Source organism: Phoenix dactylifera, unplaced genomic scaffold, assembly GCF_009389715.1.
Source record: "Phoenix dactylifera cultivar Barhee BC4 unplaced genomic scaffold, palm_55x_up_171113_PBpolish2nd_filt_p 000026F, whole genome shotgun sequence".
Taxonomy (NCBI): Eukaryota; Viridiplantae; Streptophyta; class Magnoliopsida; order Arecales; family Arecaceae; genus Phoenix; species Phoenix dactylifera.
This window is the reverse complement of record NW_024067667.1, coordinates 964,447-983,958: the sequence shown is the minus strand read 5'-3', so window position 1 is coordinate 983,958 and position 19,512 is coordinate 964,447. Positions and strand designations below refer to the sequence as shown.

The window sequence follows — 19,512 nt, the reverse complement described above, 5'->3', positions numbered from 1 at the left end:
ATATTTATATTAAAAATATAAAATATTTTTTAATTTTATTTTTAAATTAAAATAAATATAATTTATATTAACAGTGTTAGAAAACTTTTATATTAGTAACATTTGTGAAAAAAATAGTATTTTATAAAAATACGGAAATAAATATAAATTTTAGAAAGATATTAATGCAAATTTAATTTTTTAGAAAGTTATTCATGCAAAAAAAAATCAAAATAAAAAATACTATTGTTTTTTTTTGTGAAATGAGGCTGCAGTATGCCCCATCTGATGATAAAATAAATAAATAAATCACGAAAGAGTAACTACTCTTATATTAGTATGATCTGAAAATGGTGTTCCAAGCTTATGTTGCATAGCATGATTGGAAAAACATATCCCCTTCTTCATGACTGCAAAGTTTTGGGCGATCCTTCAAAGCATCCAAGGTGCATTAAGCCCACTTTCGGGGACGGATCCAGGAATGATTATCTCAGCATAAAAGAAAAATAGAGGATTTAACTTTGTTAGCTCCAAAATTTATTGCACACCATGCTAATACGAGCATTTTGAAGCGTATCTAGAAAGCATACAGGTAAAAAAAATAAAAACCAAATTCAGACCGCAGAATGCAGAGGGAATTAGACTAACAGTTCAAATGCAAGAAACACTTATGGACATAAGATTACCAGCCATTAGATCACAGGTTTTGCCACCATCAACTACACGGTGGCGGAAATCGAACTATTGATTACAGTGCGAACCTTGGCCTTTATCGGCCATCCAAACATGAAAGCTTTTCAATTTTGAAACAGATTCAGGATTGAAGATAATAGCCTTGAAGCACCCAAGAAACAGAATATAACTCTCTCCGCTGATGGGCACCATGGTTATCCTGACTAACCAGATGATTGTCATTTCAAAAACTACTTGCCATGCATACAAATCTTCCTCCAGTTCGTAGTTACAAACCATCCCATGATAAGTTCATACGAAAATCTCAGTGGAAAAGAAAGATGCTTTAATATCAGTTAAATAAGCCACCAAAGAGGCAATAGAAAATTTTTAGGTCACAAGTCAATCTATAAATCATAACCTTGGCACAAGCGTTACACCCAGAGCAAAAGAGAATAACAGTTTCAGACACCAAACTCATCTAACAACTGTAAGCTTCTTTTCCACGTAGCTAAATGGGTTGTCATGAAAGCATGACCCTGCCCACAAATTTTGGCCTCTCAAATACAATCAATAGTCAGAAGGGGCGATCACATCGTCAATTTTCAAAATCATTTTCACCACCTGTGTTGCCAGAAAGATCTGTTGCCGCTTTCCGATCAGCGTCTCAAATACATTCTGCTCTTGCATGTCATTCATCCCAACGTCATTGCAATCTATGCCACAATATGGATTGCTGTCCTGCAGAAAGCATCCAAAAAAGCTTAAGAACCACATACATCTCTGAGCCAAATTAGGAAAATTCAGGGTAGAAGTAAAAATCTGTCAGAACCACTGTAGATAGCAACTGGTTCCTGTCATAGAGTTGATTAATGGAATACCTACTTCAAACTATGAAGACCTATATGACGCATACAGAGAAGGGCATCAAACAGAGGGTTCAAAGGGGCATTTAGATGTCTGGGGTTGCTGTACATGGATATCATGACATTGTAACAGGGAAAAAGAGTCAAAGGAAGAAATCAGAAAATACAAGAAACACCAGCAACCTGACAATCCCTACAAGTGATTACAACCCTCCGCATGCCTGTCAATTAAAAAGTAATGCCCAACAAATATTGTCCATCAGTTCTGTGGTATAGTCCTGATACTATGGCCATCTTAGCCTTGTACATCCAAGGCCGGGTATCAGACACCTCCTAATTTCCGAAATATACTTAGAATTGTCTGAAAGAAATCTGAATCAAAGCGAAATGAGATGATATACGTCCATTGCTGAACTTTGATCTTTAGCAAAATCTATGAAGGATGGCCACAGACACAGGTTACATCTTCGACAACTCTAGATACAGACATGACAAATCTCTTATATAAAAAAAAAATACTACACAGCTGGTATATATACTCACATTAATTCTATGTGAAAAGGAACATGTAGTATAATGGGTTGTCACAATATTGATAATTCATGCTACAGGCAATGACATCAATATCGATCCCGAAGTTTTGGTCTATCCCGTAGCAGTAGTCTCTATTTATTCACCCCAAGAATGAACTATCAAATATATAGACTGCAATCCATACAACAGCATCAACATCACAAACTCTAAAATAAACAATCCATCATTAAAAGATCAACATTCATCAAAAAAAGGGGGAAAAAAATTTCGCACCCCCCCATCCTTGTAATTAGGGCTGGCAAACCAGCAAGTTGCTTGCATGCCAAACTGCGTTCAACTCAAACACGGCTCGCTAGACTATTGAACAGACCGAGCTCAAGCCAGTTTTTCGACATCTGAACATAAATGAGTCGAGCTCACATTGGGCTCGGCTTCGATTTCGGCTCACGAGCCAGCTCAAATATATTTTTACATATAATATTATATTTATTATATATTATATTATATAAATATATATTACCTATAATTTTATGTTATAAATAATCAGCTGTTAGATTTTAATCCAATGGCTCAGTCGGGTGAATGTGATAAATGAGAAGCCCTAATTAGTTTCCGTTTCTCTCCCACGTTACCATGCCCCACTTAGCCCCACCACCTTCACCCACCACCCTTTCCCATCACCCCCAATCTTCACCCATCATCATGCTGTCGGTGGCAGCAGTATAGAGGTCAGCTAGAGTAGGGTGGAGAAAGCCTTTGAGAACATTGTGGCAATGATATGACACCACCAATAAAAGCAGAGAGGAAGGACAGGTGGTGAGATCTAATCACTGCAAGGACTGCCGGGAAGACGGCAGTCCAAGTGAGATGGCACTATGAAAGCCTTGCAGTGGACATGAAGGCAATCGAGGGCGGCAGGGTCCCATCCTTCTCCCATCTTCACTCACTCCTTTTCTTCCAGCCGTTGCAACATCACTAGCACCACCACCAACCACTCCATGAACCCCCCCGCTCTCTCTCTCTACACCCCCTACCAACACCACCAAAACCACCACCGACCACCATCTCAACAACCTATCCTCTCCCTCATCCCCCTCCCCTCTCTCTAGATCATCCAAGAACAAAGGTTTTCAACTTTTCCCCTTTTTTCTTTTTAAACAAGCTTAAAGAGCCAAGCTCGAGCTAGCTTCAAAATTAGTGAGTTGAGCTCAAGTTGGTCCTTCCTAACTCATCTCAAGCTCGAACCAAGTTTGAGCTGGCCCCAACAAATTTCAGGCTAAGCTCGAATAGGGCTTAGCTTGCTCATGTTCGGCTCATTGACTCCCATGATCGTAGGTGTGTGAGGACTCGTGGCAGCGTGTGTGTAGTCCCAATCGGTTATTCGCGGAAAAATCTTGGGTACTTATACAGGACTAAAGAACCAAAAAAATACCTTCCAGCTAGCCTTTTTGAGTGAGATCCTAGGTACCCGACCCATAACCTATGTGAACTAGGGGACACTGCAGCACGGTATATTTTTGAGCTGATCGTGGTGTTTATGATTGGCTTTAAATGGATTTTGATTCTTAGCCCGGCGAGGATGCTAGGGCTTAAACATGAGTATATGATGACCTGTGTGGGTAAGTGTCTAGTCCCATATCGGTTATTCGCTGGATAAATCTTAGATACTTATGTAGGATTAAGGAACCCAAATAATACCTTTCGGCTAGTCCTTTTGGGTGAGATTCTGAGTTTTACAAATGGTATCAAAGTGAACCCAGCCCATGTGGACTAGGGGACACTGCAGCACGAGCTCATTGAGGCTGACTACGGGGCGATCATGGTGCTTGTGATAGATTTGAATGGATTTTGATCCTTAGCTTGACGAGGACGACTGGGCTAAATGGAGAAAATATGTGAGGACCATGCAAGCATATGTTTAGTCTCACATTGGTTATTCATTGGAATATCTTGGGTACTTATATAAAACTACGGAACCCAAAAAATAACTTTCAGATAGACTCTCTGGGTGAGGTCTTGGGTCATTGCATGGTGTATACAAAGCATCCTAAGCAACATCGGCGGAACCGGTACCAAGCATTGTACCAATTGCCCGGCGGGACGAGTCAATACGGGCTCATGTCATGTCGTGTCGGGCCTATACCAACACAATTGAAGAGACGGGGGAGGGAGAACGAGAGAGAAAAAGAGAGAGTGGGAGAGGGAGGGAGGGAGAGGAAGAAAGAGAGATCGGCCGGCGGAAGCATTGCTGACCTCAACTTAAAAAATGCAAAAATAAAAAGGGCCCCCTCCGGGCCCCTATTTCAAACGAAATAGGGGTCCAGAGGCAGAGTGTTACGGACCCCAGACAGTCGTGCTGCAAAAGAGCTCCGCCAAGCCAAAATCCAGAAGCATTGGCCAAGGCCAACCTCAGCCAAGACTAATTAGCGGGACAAATCCACTGCTTGGAGGCTTGCCCAAGCAGTGGCCAAGCTCACCAACAGCCGGCTCAGCCCTGCGCAGGCCCTGCCCAGCACCCGCGCGAGGTTCAAAGCCAACAGCAACAAACCGCATGCTCGCACGGCCACAGCCGCGCGCGGACCCCAGCGCGTGCCCACAGCAACGCGCGCGGCCCTTCGCGCGCCCGACGCCCAGACACGCGCGGACCTCCGCGTGCATGATCAACAGTCGGGCTGGCCAACGCCCAGGCGCCAGGCCGCCAGCCTACACCTCGCTAGCACCCGGCACACGCACGACTTGTCGCACGCATGCCAGAAGTGAGCATGGACATGGGCAGCAATGAGGGGCACCAGCCCATGCGCACACACAGAAGGGACAGCAAGCGCAAGGCTCGGTCAATACTGCATTCGGCCGAGCGCATTCAAGCCAATCGAGTCCAAAGCCAGCGCACGGGTCGAGTCAAGCCAATGACAACATAATCAGTCCAAGCCCGTGCACATTGAACCCGGACCATCCAGCGCATGCGCGCTCAAAGGCCAAACAAGGAAAGCCACAATCGGCCAAGCCAAAAGCCTGGCCAAGGGACAAGTGGCAACCATCTGCGCGCAACAGCAAACAAGGTAAAGCTATGCAAAGTAGCGCTTGGCCAAAGACAGCAGGCCGAGCCACATGGCAAAAATTCCAGCACAAGCGCACGGCCAAACAAGGATCACGCGCAGAATCAAAGGAGGAGCCCGCAGGCTCTTCCATAGAGATTTGGCGAGCGAAGGCATAGGCGGCCAAGATGCATCAGGCCGCAAGATGGATGGAGGGCAGAATGCCAAGTCACCGATCCGCGGAAGAGCAAGCAGCTGGATCCGCGTCCCGGCCAACCAGGAACCGCGTCCCAGCCATCCCAGGAGCCTATCCAGCCAACCAAAAAAGATCCCAAATCAGGTCAACCGCGGACAAGTGGCAGCATCCGCATGGGACACGCGCCCCGGCCAACCGGGCAACGCATCCCGTGCGTCCAAGGAATTTAGCACATGGTCGAAGGGGGTCAAAACTTAGTTAGATCCCCTTGCGGCTGATTTAGGAGTCTTTTGAATTTTGAATTCATTCCGCAAATAAGACAGGGCATTAGGCCTATATAAAGAAGCCATTAGGGCCCTTCCACGGCATCTTGTCATATTTCTTCTTTGTTAAGGGTTACTCCTTAGGTCCCCTAGGTGGAAATTTCGGCCGCAAGGCTTGGACTAGGGTGGGATAAACCAACTCTCCTTAGATTGTTCGAGGCAAAGCAAAGTCCCTTCCCGATCTTGCTAGGAGTCCTTGTTATTTCATTGCTATTTGGAATAGAGTCATCTTTCTTTCATATTGAGCCCCAATACTTTGATTCTTTTCCACCGCCGATACCTATATTGGAATAGCATAGGCGTGGTTCCAAAGGCAGCAAGAAGAGAGCGCGTTACCCACATCAAAGTCGATCCCAACAACATCTTCATCCTTGGACCTTGGTGCGGGGTTTGGGACCGCAAAGCCCTACGGGCCAACACGGAGCCCCACCTCAACGTCTCCCCGGCCTCTACCTCCTCCGTGCGGAGACTCTCCGATCTCAGCCGGCCGGCCTCTCTTCCTTCCTCTCCCTCTCCATCCCTTCCCCCCTCTCTCTCTTTTCCTTTCTTCTTCTTCTTCTCCCCCTCCGATGACAGCGTCTCGGTTTCAATACCGAAACCGTTCTAGTCCGCCGCCGCCATGGCTCGGAACGCCCCGAACAGGACAGTTCGGGACGGTTCTGCAAACCTTGATCCCAAGCATATATCGAAAATATTTTGAGACCATATTTATTTAATAAAAATACTTAAAAAAAAGTACACAACACGTATCCAGGCTGTCTCGGAAATTTTAGGTATGTCCATGTTTTCTGAAGCAAAATCTTTTACTTCACTTATGGAAATTTCATACGGGCATGTACATCATTTATATTCCTCCATACAAAATAATATGGATAAATGATACAAAACATCTGGAAATAAAAGTTTACGAAGGGTTTTTTTTACTGTAATGCTTATGTGCATTTTTAAACTTTGGAAACTATAACTCTTACATTTTGCTTTGCTTTTTTTCCCAAGGATATACAGAATATTGAAAGGGAAAAACATAAGCCAAGCTACGGATCATGAGGATGACAATGTGGAGATCTACAACTTAAATGGTAGCAAATTTAAAATTTTAAGACTTGGTACCTAGTAATTCTCTTAATTTATATACTTAAATCACTTAATATGCTGTTCAACTGTGGAAAATAAGATAGTTGATACACCAGGACCAGTATTCCAATAAAAAAAGTATTATTTTTTGAAAGTAGACCATAATAGTGAGAACATGGAAAAGGGGACAATTTTTAACGCGCAAACAGTCTTTTCTAAGTCTTTTACCTTTTCCCTACTTGCTTTTTGCTGGATTTTTCCAGGACTAGCTTGAGTTTTTTTTTTAAAGAAAAAGAATTATACGGCTCTCAACAATCACACCATACTGGTTGATCTACACTGTGAAAAGATGACTTATATTGGTACAGTATCTCATATCCTTGAATTAGAAAGTGCATGGAATCAAAATTGGAGAACACGTGAATCATGGGGTTTTCAGCTAAAACATAACAAGTTGATAAATTATCAAAAACAAGGGTAGCAAATCAGAGCAAACCATTTTTAATAAAGGCTCAGAGTCCCAATGTTTAATACTCTCATACAGTAAAGATACTTATACAGAAACAGTAAAATTAACAACAAACCTTGATTTGCTGAGATTTGACTGCAGTGAGAGTATCAATAGGTTGGAGACCACTGTTCTCAGCCAGAGCCATCGGTACAGAATCTAAAGCTTCAGCAAAGGACCGGATAGCATACTGCAGATATAGACGGAAAAAGGTGAAGGTAGGATCATCATATATTAACAAATATTTCAAAAACCCAAAAGCTATTTACTTGCTCAATTCCAGGGTATCTATCTGCAGCGGCTTCTACAGCAATTGAGCAAGATATCTCAGCTGAACCACCACCATAAACAATGGAATTGTTACGGATCAGATTCCTTGCCACGCATAGCGCATCATGGAGACTACGCTTAGTTTCCTCTATTATCATTTTGTTACCTATTCAACCACAATTGAAAATTCACATAAATTAGCAGCATCTTTCCTCAAGTTTATATTTCTTTACAACCATTTTGCACATCAAAAATAGATTAATTTCCAAGACAAGCATTAAGTGGATCATAAACATATGTTTAGAGCAGAATCTCAAAATCCATGGCCAGAAGAAGGCATTTCAAACAAATATAACATTTCAAGGTGTACCTGCACATTGAGATGTGCCTATACAGACACACCACTCCGCTACACAAGATGTAGAGACCTATTCTCCAGAATCATTTCTCAGTGGTTCATATATATACACGTGTACTATGCAAGTGCACCCACAAATACATAATAAAACAAAGTGTTAGATGGACAATGCCATTAGAAGTTCTACAAGCTGGGCTGGTTCAACTAAGCTACAGGTCTTGCTAGTAGTTGCTGAACTAGCTGAGAACAACATCAAGGCCTAAGCAATCAGATCAAGTATTCATGTTAGTCAGATTTACATCATAAACTTGAGCTTGCACATACATACACATACATATGCATGCAACACCATGTGCCAAATCCCAAACAAAGATAGGAATCCTACCACAAAAGCAACATCATGTTGATCTTATGCGCATAATCCAACTGTGAAGAGGAGTTCTTGTGGCACTCCCTAAAATTTAGCCAATGTTTATATATGTAAGAACGCATGTATATATGAATGTATGTATGTATGTATGCATGCATACATGCGTGTATGCATGCATGGCTGAGACCAACCAGCCCACAGCTAGGTCACCCAAATTACATGAAGTTGGGTCCTAGGCCCAGGGACAAGAGCAAGCTATAGCCTGGATACTCCTGATTCTCTTCTTCTATCACCTCTTCTCTCCCATGTCCTCTTCTCCTTCCACCTCTTTCTTTCACTTGCTTCCCTGATACAGTAAAATAAAGAGAGAGGGAGGGAGAGAATGGATAAGAGACCTCTCAGCACTCATCCAATATTTACAAGGTTGATGATCTTCGCAGCAACCTTGTTCATATTATAACTCATCCAATCCTATTAAAAAGTCTTCTAATCCATTAATCTGGTTAGAGATGGATTCTCTTAATTGAACGCATTCCATCACTCTCCAATATAAAAGATCAATGTACCATGATATGGCCAAGAAGTTCAGATTTTGGTTTCAATTGATTTAAGACATTACAAGATTGATTCTAAATATTTTGCAGTATAAAAAATTATAGAATTGTTTTTGGACAACATATCATTATAATTTGAAATGCATTTCAATTTGTATTGCTATCCATCTCTAGTTTCTCATCATTTTCTGTTTTCTTCCACATGCATTTGCACGTTTACTGATTTACTAGTTAATATGAAAGTTCCAATGTCATAAATTCATTCATCAGTGATGAATGGAAAGAAGAAACTGCAAAGAAGACATTGATAAAACCAAATTTGGACTCGCAATGAACCAATAATAATGCTTGCCTGGAAATTATATGACATTATATAAACGACAAGGCAAATCAACACTCAGTTTCATCAATAATTAGAAAAAAAAAAAGGCAGATATGGTGCATATTTACATACCACCACGAATGAATATTGTCACAGCCCTTGAGTTTGCACATTGTTCAATATACAACATGCGATCCTTTGTTGTTCCAAATGATTTTTCTCTAACTAGTCCAGCCTGGTTAGTCGCAACAAGTAGAAAACAATTCTCTCAGGAAGCACATGCATGCAAGTAATAAAGTATGAATGGTAACAATATTTAAAGACAATGTAAGAGAGAGGGCAGAAGATTCATATAGACATTGCAATGGCAAAGGATCCACCATCATCCCATGCCTCTGACACATGATGGACCATGCTGCATGATATCATGCTCATGCCCACAGGTGGATATTAACTCTATGTTGAAATCAGCCCACTGTTTGAGTCTAAATGTCAGGTTGGTAGTTGTCCCTCAAAATGTCTTATCTACCAGACAATCCACGTTAAAAGCATGCCAAGGGGTAGACATTCAACTGGATTGGCACCTACATCTTCGGTGGTGAATTGCCAAAAGTTGGTTGAAACAACCCAAAGCAGCTGATGAAGCATAGCCTACTGAAAATGAGAAGCAAGCAAGCTTCTCCAAACAAAATGGGAAAATAAGATTTGGAAAAGTTGGAGAAGGTCTGACTTGCAAGCTTAAAAGGAAGCATTTAGAGCGACCTGAATTCTAGTTGTTCCCATGCATCTAAATATGGAACGCTTTAGATCTGACATTAGCATTGCAGCATCTAAGTGATCTAAGACATAAGAAATTGTAAGAAAATGTTTGGTAAAACGGGCAGTATCATTGGATATTGCCCTTTACAGGAACAGCGGCAAAATGATTCATAGCAAAGACATAAAAAGTTGATTGCTAATATGAAAAGTAAAATACAAACAATATAGATAATACATAAACATGTCTATAAATGAGAAAAAACTTCAAAAAGGGGGGAAAAGTAGTATAAAGCAGATAATGTGAAGTAACTTAAATTTATAAAAATATAATATGAAAAGATTTTTGATGATAACTTTGGTCCTTCTCATGAGTTCATAAAATAGTCCAATGATTTGAAAATCGGAGAAAAAATGATTTGAAAACTCGACTATCATATCTCACAGACCTCAAGTTGAGTGCTGGAATTTTTCTCTTTTAGATGCTGTTATAGATAGCATATTTTATGTTATCTTAAGGTGAACTCTCACTCCTTTCATGAGGGAGATGCATTCTGTGCATACAAGGGTTGTGATTCAAGATAAAGGAGTATTAGATAAAAGGTTATCAACTGATGAAATGCTGGGGATGACGGGACTATATGTTTATTTATGGGGCCTGAAATATATACCTTTTTCAGTAAGTGTAATTCTCATATTTTGGTCTTCCTAAAGAACTTCAAGCAAAAGGATCATCTTTATAATAGCTTTATAGGAACTGTTCAATTCACCCTAGGGCCTTGCATTAATAATGATTCCATATATCTGTAAATATAGTGTATCTCTTATATAGCTTACATGTATACACAAATAATATGCAGATGTGAAACATAACCCTAGAAGCAAGATTCGAGCCCACATTCTATCAGTGCAAATCAATGATGAGCAATCCAAACTAAAGACTTAGTCATTAAGAATGACTAACAAACATGGATGCATGGATCATCTCATCAACAATGACTAATAACATTCTAAAATGTCTGAAAATCACTTTTCTTTTGATAGAATTCCTACTTGTGCATTGGCTGGTCATAGAACAGACACTCACAGAGGCATGAAGCAACTATTTGAACTTGAACTGCAACTTAGAAGCATCTTCCTTAAGTTTGGTTCTTATGCACTTCAACGTGTAGATAGTGATCTACAATGTGGATTCTCAATTTATAAGGCCTGGAAACATTTTGACACACTAGCCCTTTTAATACCACCCATGTGCTTTCATATAATAAGTACATATGAGACTGTGAAAACATATCTCTTCGGTTCGGGCATTTTGAATGCTATAGATGATCAGTCATGATATATTATTTACTCAGGTCTATCATTAGTTTTGCACTAGTTGGTTTCTAGATTGAATCCCACTAACAGGATTCTATCTCAACTTGATATATCTGAGAACTCTGAGTGATCAGCATGTGCATTGTGTACATAATGTATGTATAATATATGCTCAAATTTATTTTTAAATATATATGCACCTGATTTAAATAAAGAGTTTGGACTGCTATGACAAGAAAACGATAATACTGTAAATTCCAGGCCAACTTAAGAAGTTTTTACATAGGTGATAAATTTTGTTTGTAAAATTAAAAGTAAGAAAAAAAAATATGAAGAAGTCTTAGTTACACTTTTAGTTTTTATAGGTGGTTCTGCATGAATTGGCAAAAAATCATACATTAGTTTTTCCTTGATAAATTGCTTGCGTAGATTTTTCAATGAAAAATCATGCAGAACAAGTGCAGTTGGTTGATAAGAGAATAAACTTCACATTTTTTCATGGTGAAAAATGTCATCAACACCCTTTCATGGACACACAAGATAAACATGTTTGGTAGTTACAGAGTTTATCTGTACATGCATAACAAATATTTCAATTGTTGTGGCCTACAAAACATAGAAATGAACATCAAAATATTTTGGTTCTAGCCCTATCAGTAAGTTATTAATAAAAAACAGATTGATTTCATTCCCACATGCTTTGAAGCAAAGCCTGCTGGTTTCGCCATAAAGATATAAATATAATTGTGCTTAGGACAGCATTATCCATGACTTTACATACCCTAGTTCTTAATCACAAATTTTACTTAAAGTATTCTTCATCTAAAAAGTTTGTATATATGTGTTCCAACATATTTAATGCTCTTCAGTTTACTAAATCCTAAATTGTTAGAAGACCTAGAATTTAGCCAGTCACTACAATGACCACAAACATGAACTCATATTACTTTATTGACTCTCCATAAAGTCATATTTCTATATTTCTATTTCTCTTATTTAGAAATTTGAAATACACTTTTTGAGTTCAATTTGCTTTAATCCAAAAACGCTCCAAAACAAATGCCCACACAGTCTACCCTTGACTTGGTCTAAATATGCTTAAAAGCATATCTATAGCACTATAAAATAGGAAAGCAAAATTATAGAACAAGTCACTGATATATATTCTGGTCATCAAATTGCTGGAGTCCTACTAACTTTACCCTAGTCTTTTTATGCACTCTATTTAGTTAAACTGTTAACTAAGTCTTATACGCATTATCCAGAAATTAATTATAGCACTTTGCCTCACCCTACTCCAAGCAATTTAATTCTCCACCAAGGCACCACCTCTTGAAGACCAGTGGTTCACTGATCATTGACACAAAAAACAAGACACTAAAATTATTTAAAAAAAGTTAATCTGAACTTTGAATTTTAGCTGATCAAGATATGATAGAAGCAAACTTTGAAAATTCCAACATTATAAACCCCTTATGCTTACAAAATTCAAATAAAGCATACCCTTCCCAGCTTTTCAGGTGTCAGTTCTTGGAATCTGGGAACTATTCTTCCACCTGTTGGAATAAACAAATCATCAGTCAACTTGAATGGTTGTCTTTGCAACCACTTCACTGCCCAGGAACAACAAAGCACTACAGCAAACCTGTAGCGATGGCAATCAATTCCAACTCAACACCACCAACCCATCTGACAGCAGGCAAATTCCGGTGCATCAAAAGATGATTTGCTTCATCATCAAAACCCCATTGACAAATAACTAGGGTTGCTCCAACATCCTGTATGTATCACAAAAAAAACTACATAAAAATGAATTTTCTTTTAAAAAGCAGAAACATACATAATAATTCAGCTTTTCATATGATAGGATACTAAGAGACAGCTTGTTTCATATTAATGAGCATGGAAACAATAATAAATCAAAGAATCTGAATTTTGAAATTTCTAACAAAAACAAAGTCAAGTAAAAACGGGAGAAGCAAACAACTTAACAGAGTAAGGCACAAGATCAGGTTGACTAAGTCTGGAAAGAAATAATCAATCAAATGGACAGATGAAATATGGTTTGATCTAGAAATCTCGTACCATCAGCACAACCTTGAGATTCTGAAGGTTGCTTAGACAGATCAGTTCCATAATCAGTAGGTACTAGTTTTAACACATTAAATTGGGCATACACTACACAGGTTATTTACCTTGCATTTTTGAACCATATCATCAAAGTACTTCTGCTCTTGCTGACGTAAGGTTTGAAATTTCTCCACAGTGTCAATGTCAACCTTATGCTTTGTCTTTGGCTTCGGTGGTTCAAATGGGCAAGTCAGAATAGCAATTTTCGCATCTTCAATTCTCTTTGGCATCTGAGGGTGGCTCATATCCTTGTCAACAGTTATTCCATAGACGAGCTCGGTATCTTCCAACTTACCTCCAACCTTTCCTTCTATCTTAATCAAATCAAGGTTTACATCCTTCCTTTCTAGATCTGCAACTGCCAGAACCGCCTTAACAGCAATCTCAGCTAGCATACGCTTGCATCGATTAACACTGCACCATGACCAAAATAAACTTCTAACTCACACAAGATCATAGAATGACAGAACAAAGACTCTGACAAATAATTACATAGGCTGTTATCGTTCAAAGCAGAAATTGTCCTTTAAAATATTAGTACAGAAATGAGGCCTATTCCTTAAGCAAAGGACAAGTTCCTCAATCTTATAGATACCATATGCTTTGTGGGTACAGATAGTACAAGTGAATTCACAAATACAGATAAGTTTTAGTCCAAAATGGATAAACCATACATCAAGGATAACCTTATATCAAATATATCCTATGGTGAATGCATTACAAAGATCATAAAAACAACCTGATTATGAAAGATACAGCTGAAAAACCTATGAAGAATAGGTACAATACCCAATGTCGGTGCCTTAGAGTACAAGTAGATGCATTCACTGACAATACATAGATGGCAATTCCAATTTTCAGTAGTAAATACCAAGAAAAAAAAGTTGGAAAAGTTATCAGATAGCAAGAAAATAAGCAACTAAGACTCACAACTGCCAATGACCAAAGATTTTCTCCACTAAACAACTCGATGAAAGCAACATCAAGAAAGTGATGCAGCATATTGGTCACAACCCAAGATGTCACCTTAAAAAGGCTAGTCGAAAGGTATTATTTCGATTCCTTGGCCTTATATAAGTACCTAAGATCTACCCACTGCATAGCCGATGTGGGACTAAACACATTCGCACGGGTTCTTACATACTCCTAACATTTAAGATTCAGCATCCTCGCCAGGCTAAAGGTCCAAATCCATGTAAATCCATTCGCAACTACTACAAATCCGATCACAAATACCACGATTGGCCCATAGTCAACCAGATGGGCCCGTGCTGCAGTCTCCCCTTATCTACATGGGCCACGAACTGGGTTCACTCTGATACCATTAGTTACAGCCCAAGACCTCATCTAAAAAGGATATCCGGAAGGTATTATTTAGATTCCTTAGCCTAGTATAAGTATCCAAGATCTATCTAGTGCATAGCCGATGTGGAACTAAATATATGCTCGCAGAGGTCCTCACAATATTAGTGAAGGCTCACAAATGATGTCGCCATGGTCTGCCGTACCGGTCCGTACCGGCCGGTACGGGCCGGTACGTACCGGTCCGGTCTGGGACCGGTACCGAATCAGCGTGGAATCCGGTACCGGTAGTTTACTGTTGAAGAACCGGTACGAGACCGGTTCGGACCGGTACACCACCGGTTTCATACCGGTCCGGGCCGCCACAGGTACGCCGACCGGTACCGGTACGGCGGACTTTGGATGTCGCATTTTTTAAAGTATGCAGACTAGTTTGCAAGCAAAACTAGTAAAGACTCAAAAGATGCAAATTTATATTAAAGAAAATGCAATTAGTGGTGTTCAGGGTTGGCACAAAAGCAAATTATAAATCAATTATATATAGCGGAACAAAATTGAAGAGATAGAAAGATATAAATTATTTCATAGATGACCTATGGGCTTTTAGTAAGATATTATATCTAGATAAAGGGCGATCAGATTTCTGTCACATGAGTCCCTTTAGACTAGAATCTCACAAGTCTTCTCTCATACCACACTTGAAATGTGGCACCTATCTTCATATAAGGATCCCAAGGAATCACAACTGGGACGAGCAACCTTGGATTCACACCACAGGATTTAGTGGCACAACACTGTCACAAAAGAAGATGAACTCCCAGCCAAGCACTCAAAACTAGAAATTTCAGCTGTCTTATAACTACATAATAACTCTTAGACCAAGGTTCGCTGTACCGACCGTACTGAAGTACCGGTGGATACTGGGACGGTACCGGTACCATACCGAACCGAACCGGTACACACGGTACTGGTACCATACCGAACCGAACCGGTACTGTACCGGTTCGGCTGGTTCGGGCCAAAAGCCACAAATAAAATTTGAGGTCGGTACGGGCCGGTACGGGTTGCGAATAGTCGGAACCGAAAAATATAGTTGTACCGTACCGGTTCTGTCTGGTACCGATACGTACCGGTCCGTACCGATCGGTATGGCAGACCATGCCTTGGACCCTTGAAAGCCTTTGGCATACAAAAAAAAAAAAACCATAAACAAGATAAATCTTGGCCCAAATTCTTTCATGGCCTAAACGACAAACCATAATTTTATGGTTTGAAGCCCTGAACAGATTCTCTAGCATGATTCTAGAGACATTGAAGAGCCTACTAAGTTAACACATGAATCTTATTATGTGCCTCAATTATCATGAATTATATTTGATAACTCAAATATTTGGTTGCTGTTTGCACGTGACAAACAAGGATTACTACCTGGCTTCTAACTATAACAAGACTGAGCCAACTGTCTAAATTTACAAGTCAACTGAGCAATCAAATTATGTTCTCAGCTAATGAAATTATTCTGATGACATAGAATTGGATGTCTATTAGTCAAGCGTATTAAGATTCTAACCCAACTTTACAAAATTTACACATCGACTAGATAAGAAATCAATACACAAACTCAGCTACTGAATTATTCTGCTGATGTAGAGTTGGATACCTATTTGTCAAGTGCCTGAATGCACATCTTCAGGCACAAAAAAATTTATCTAGACAACCAAACTGAAACTCAATCGCTATTGTACAAAGGATTAGAACATGATAATTATGATACAGAACCATATCGTGGAAACTATGTGCAACATGAATGGAATTTAAATAAGAAGATAGAATCAGTTTGACTTTGATGGAAAAGGAATAGAATCAACTCCAATAGATGTAGCTAATCAAATTCAAAGTGAAATTTTGATTTGTTTGTGTTTTTGCCTGAAGACGAGTCGAACCTTTGTTCAAACTAAAATTAAAGATCTAAATCTATTATAATACAGGCATATTAATTGTATTCAACATTTTTATATGCATGTAGATCATTTACATTATTACTTGCAAGGGAACTGCCCTCCTGATTTCTGTTGCAAGATGCATTTCTTCAGCTTTTCTTGTGCCAAGTATAGTTTTAACATCTTTAAGAAATCAAATTTTGCTTCATTTCATGTGCATAGATTGTACTTCTGTGAGAAATCTTGGTGTGTAGATGAGGAAGTAGATCTTTATCAGTGCTGCAAGTTCTAAAATTATTGTAATGTTAAAATGCCAACAAAATTTATTCATCATGATTAGGACATGAAGATCAGTCAATTAACCTCGTCCCTTTTATTCATCGCACATAAATCTGAGGCATTACTAGTCATTATGCAGAGTGTACAATTTAGATCCATTACAAAGTGAATAAATCTAACAAAGAAAATCAAAATGCCAGTTGTAATCAAGGTTTGTTGTACTGGTTGGTACCATTCTAGTACTAAATTGGTATGCAATCCCGTACCGTGCTGACACTCGGTACGCAATGCCATCTCATATGGTACCGCATACCGACACTGTAATAGAATGGTACCGATACAGAGTCCGGCATCAAGATGGTGAACCTTAGTTGTAATTAACAACATATAAACACCTGATTTAATGCATTGAATTTTAGTTTCATACTAGAACTATGAATGGCATTGAATTTTAGTTTTTAATAAAATTTCTCTCCAACATCCCCTCAATCTTTCTTCCTTGCATCACCATTATACTTCTCTCTTACCTTACTCTCTTGTATAATAATTAGGTATTCCCTTCAATGAAGACATCTCTATCTTCTCGAAGCCACCCCAGTTTTTTCCTTCTTTATATTAGTCCAATGCCTTTTCGCATTACAATATAACTGCAGCAATAGCAAGAAACGCCAAGCCCCTTCTTCCTTTAGTGTGTATTTTTTTCTTTTTTTAAGATAAATCTAATTTTTTTTGCCATAATAAGAATATAATCCTTAATGATCCAAATCCTTTATTTTCTACAAAGACACTATGTATGCTTTGGTCATCAAATCATACTTCCATAGCAGGAAGATAACTGAAAGTCCCTATGATTTCTTTATATGATCTGAAAGATGAAAATGAATCAGACTTAAGTTTCGGACAAATCAGAACCTCAAAAATGCATCAACATAAAATTAAATTAACCTAATTATATTATACCTTGGCATTATGATCTAAAAGAAACTTTGATAAGAAAAACCAAACCAAAGCAATAATTATCTGACTGATTGCACCACAAACCAGAGTGAGAGAGAGGGAGAGAGAGAGAGAGAGAGATTTTACCATACTCATAGAACAATATTGGTATACATATCAATATTCCAAATGTAAACTCCGAATTCCTTAAATATGAAAAAGACTCGAAATGAAACATACACATGAGCATTGCAAACCATTCTGCTTAAAAACAAAAAGAAAAATAATAATTAATCAAGCTTACATCTTTGAAGACAATGTGGTCATGCATGTCTGCACCAAAGGCTCAATATTACTAACACTAAACTCAAATTTCTGGGATATGTGCTCGAGATGCTCCACAGCTATCCTAGAGGCCATCTCATAGCCCTCTGCAATCCTAATAGGATGAATGCCACGTTCCAGAAGCTTCTCAGCCTGTTCTAGAAGTGCACCAGCCATAACAACAACTCCTGTGGTACCATCACCAATTTCATAATCCTGACTCCGGGACAGTTCCACCATCAACTTTGCAATCTGGTTGTCAACATCCATCTGCTCCAAGATCGTTGCCCCATCATTTGCTATATAACAAAAAAAGTGTTCAGGAAAGTGCAGAAATTGAAAATTATGTAATGCCACTGGTCATGACTGCCACAGGAACAAATACAACTCCAGCAACATTTTCGAATTTTCATGATTCTTTTAAGTCAGAAAGTTTTCAGAGGGATACTACAACATCTCCCTTCCTCTCTTCTGCCAAAAAGAAGGGACAAAACCCTAGCAAGTCACATTAGTTCAGTCAACAAAACCCATCACCTCACCCATCCCACAAACCCCCATCTCTCATTTCTCCATATTAACATCTAAATCCACCAATCTTTCTATAAAAATTGAAAAAAAAACTCATTTGAAGAAAAAAGTATAGATCAGTGGCAATTAAACAAATACCACCTCTCAATATCAACCATCGATCAAAACCCTAACTAGAGCTGGAAACCTACTAAATGCACCAGATCGGTCCAAAATACCCAAAACCACCGTCTCTCCCGCTCTCCATCTTTCTCCGCAGTACCGCTCAATCCCACTATTATTGTCCAAACTCCTTCATCAATCACTAATCCATTCACATAAACATTTAAAAAGAAGAAGAAGAAAAAAAAATGCTACTAAATACGCATCAAAAGAGAACAAAAAAACATTTTTCCTTCATTCTTTCCAAACTCTTAAAGCCCTAACGACAAACAGAAACCAAACATAGAGAAAGAGAGAGAGCAATGGGCTAAGAACTGACTGACGGTGACATCGCCGTCGGGGCTCTGAAGCATCTTGTCCATGCCTTTGGGACCGAGGGAGGTGCGGAGGATCCGAGCGACGGCCTTCCCCGCCGAGATGTTGGCTTTCTGGGCCTCCAAGCCTCTCAGCCGGCTCTTCTGCTCCTGCTCCTTAATGATGATGAATGGCCTCCCATACTCGTCGAACGCCAACGCCATTCTCCTCCTCCTCCTCCTCCTCCTCCTCTAACCGGAAACGGAGAAGAGGAAGACCAACCGCCGCAAGGGGGAAACGAGCGGGCGGAAGCAGCGGTAGGTTCCAGAAGAGACGAGGGTTTTTTGCATTTCTTGTCGAGGAGCCTCGGCCCGATGGAGCTGTAAACGAACCGGGCTGGGGCTCGGTCGATCGAACTCGTCCGGACTCAATTTGAGCGAGCCAAGCACCCAAGCTAAAACATTTGTAATGGGCTTAGTGCAT

The 19,512-nt window shown here is 39.6% G+C and overlaps 1 protein-coding gene across 3 annotated transcripts; it reads right to left on the bottom strand.

The window, feature by feature from the left end:
* Positions 1–869: 869 nt before the first annotated feature.
* On the bottom strand, positions 870–19,448 carry LOC103721226 (T-complex protein 1 subunit epsilon-like). 3 transcript variants are annotated; one of them, XM_008811343.3, is made up of 9 exons: positions 19,055–19,448; positions 18,026–18,344; positions 13,330–13,678; positions 12,780–12,912; positions 12,638–12,690; positions 9,194–9,296; positions 7,457–7,623; positions 7,264–7,377; positions 870–1,392 (listed from the first exon to the last, which is right to left on the bottom strand). In XM_008811343.3, the coding sequence occupies exons 1-9, from the start codon at positions 19,251–19,253 to the stop codon at positions 1,222–1,224; spliced, it is 1,608 nt and encodes a 535-aa protein (XP_008809565.2). In that variant the 5' UTR covers positions 19,254–19,448; the 3' UTR covers positions 870–1,221. The 3 variants fall into 3 exon arrangements, with proteins under 3 accessions (XP_008809565.2, XP_026665877.2, XP_038971801.1); XM_026810076.2 differs by having other exon boundaries at positions 18,026–18,315; positions 19,059–19,423; XM_039115873.1 differs by having other exon boundaries at positions 18,026–18,315; positions 19,055–19,202.
* Positions 19,449–19,512: the final 64 nt, after the last annotated feature.

Bases quoted from the DNA above. Each gene is read 5' to 3' on its own strand.
- LOC103721226 (XM_008811343.3), bottom strand. From the start codon at position 19,253: ATGGCGTTGGCGTTCGACGAGTATGGGAGGCCATTCATCATCATTAAG. The intron at 18,345-19,054 runs GTCAGTTCTTAG...TTTGTTATATAG, and splicing joins CGACGGCGATGTCACCGTCA to CAAATGATGGGGCAACGATC. The intron at 12,913-13,329 runs GTAAATAACCTG...TGATACATACAG, and splicing joins ATATGGTTCAAAAATGCAAG to GATGTTGGAGCAACCCTAGT.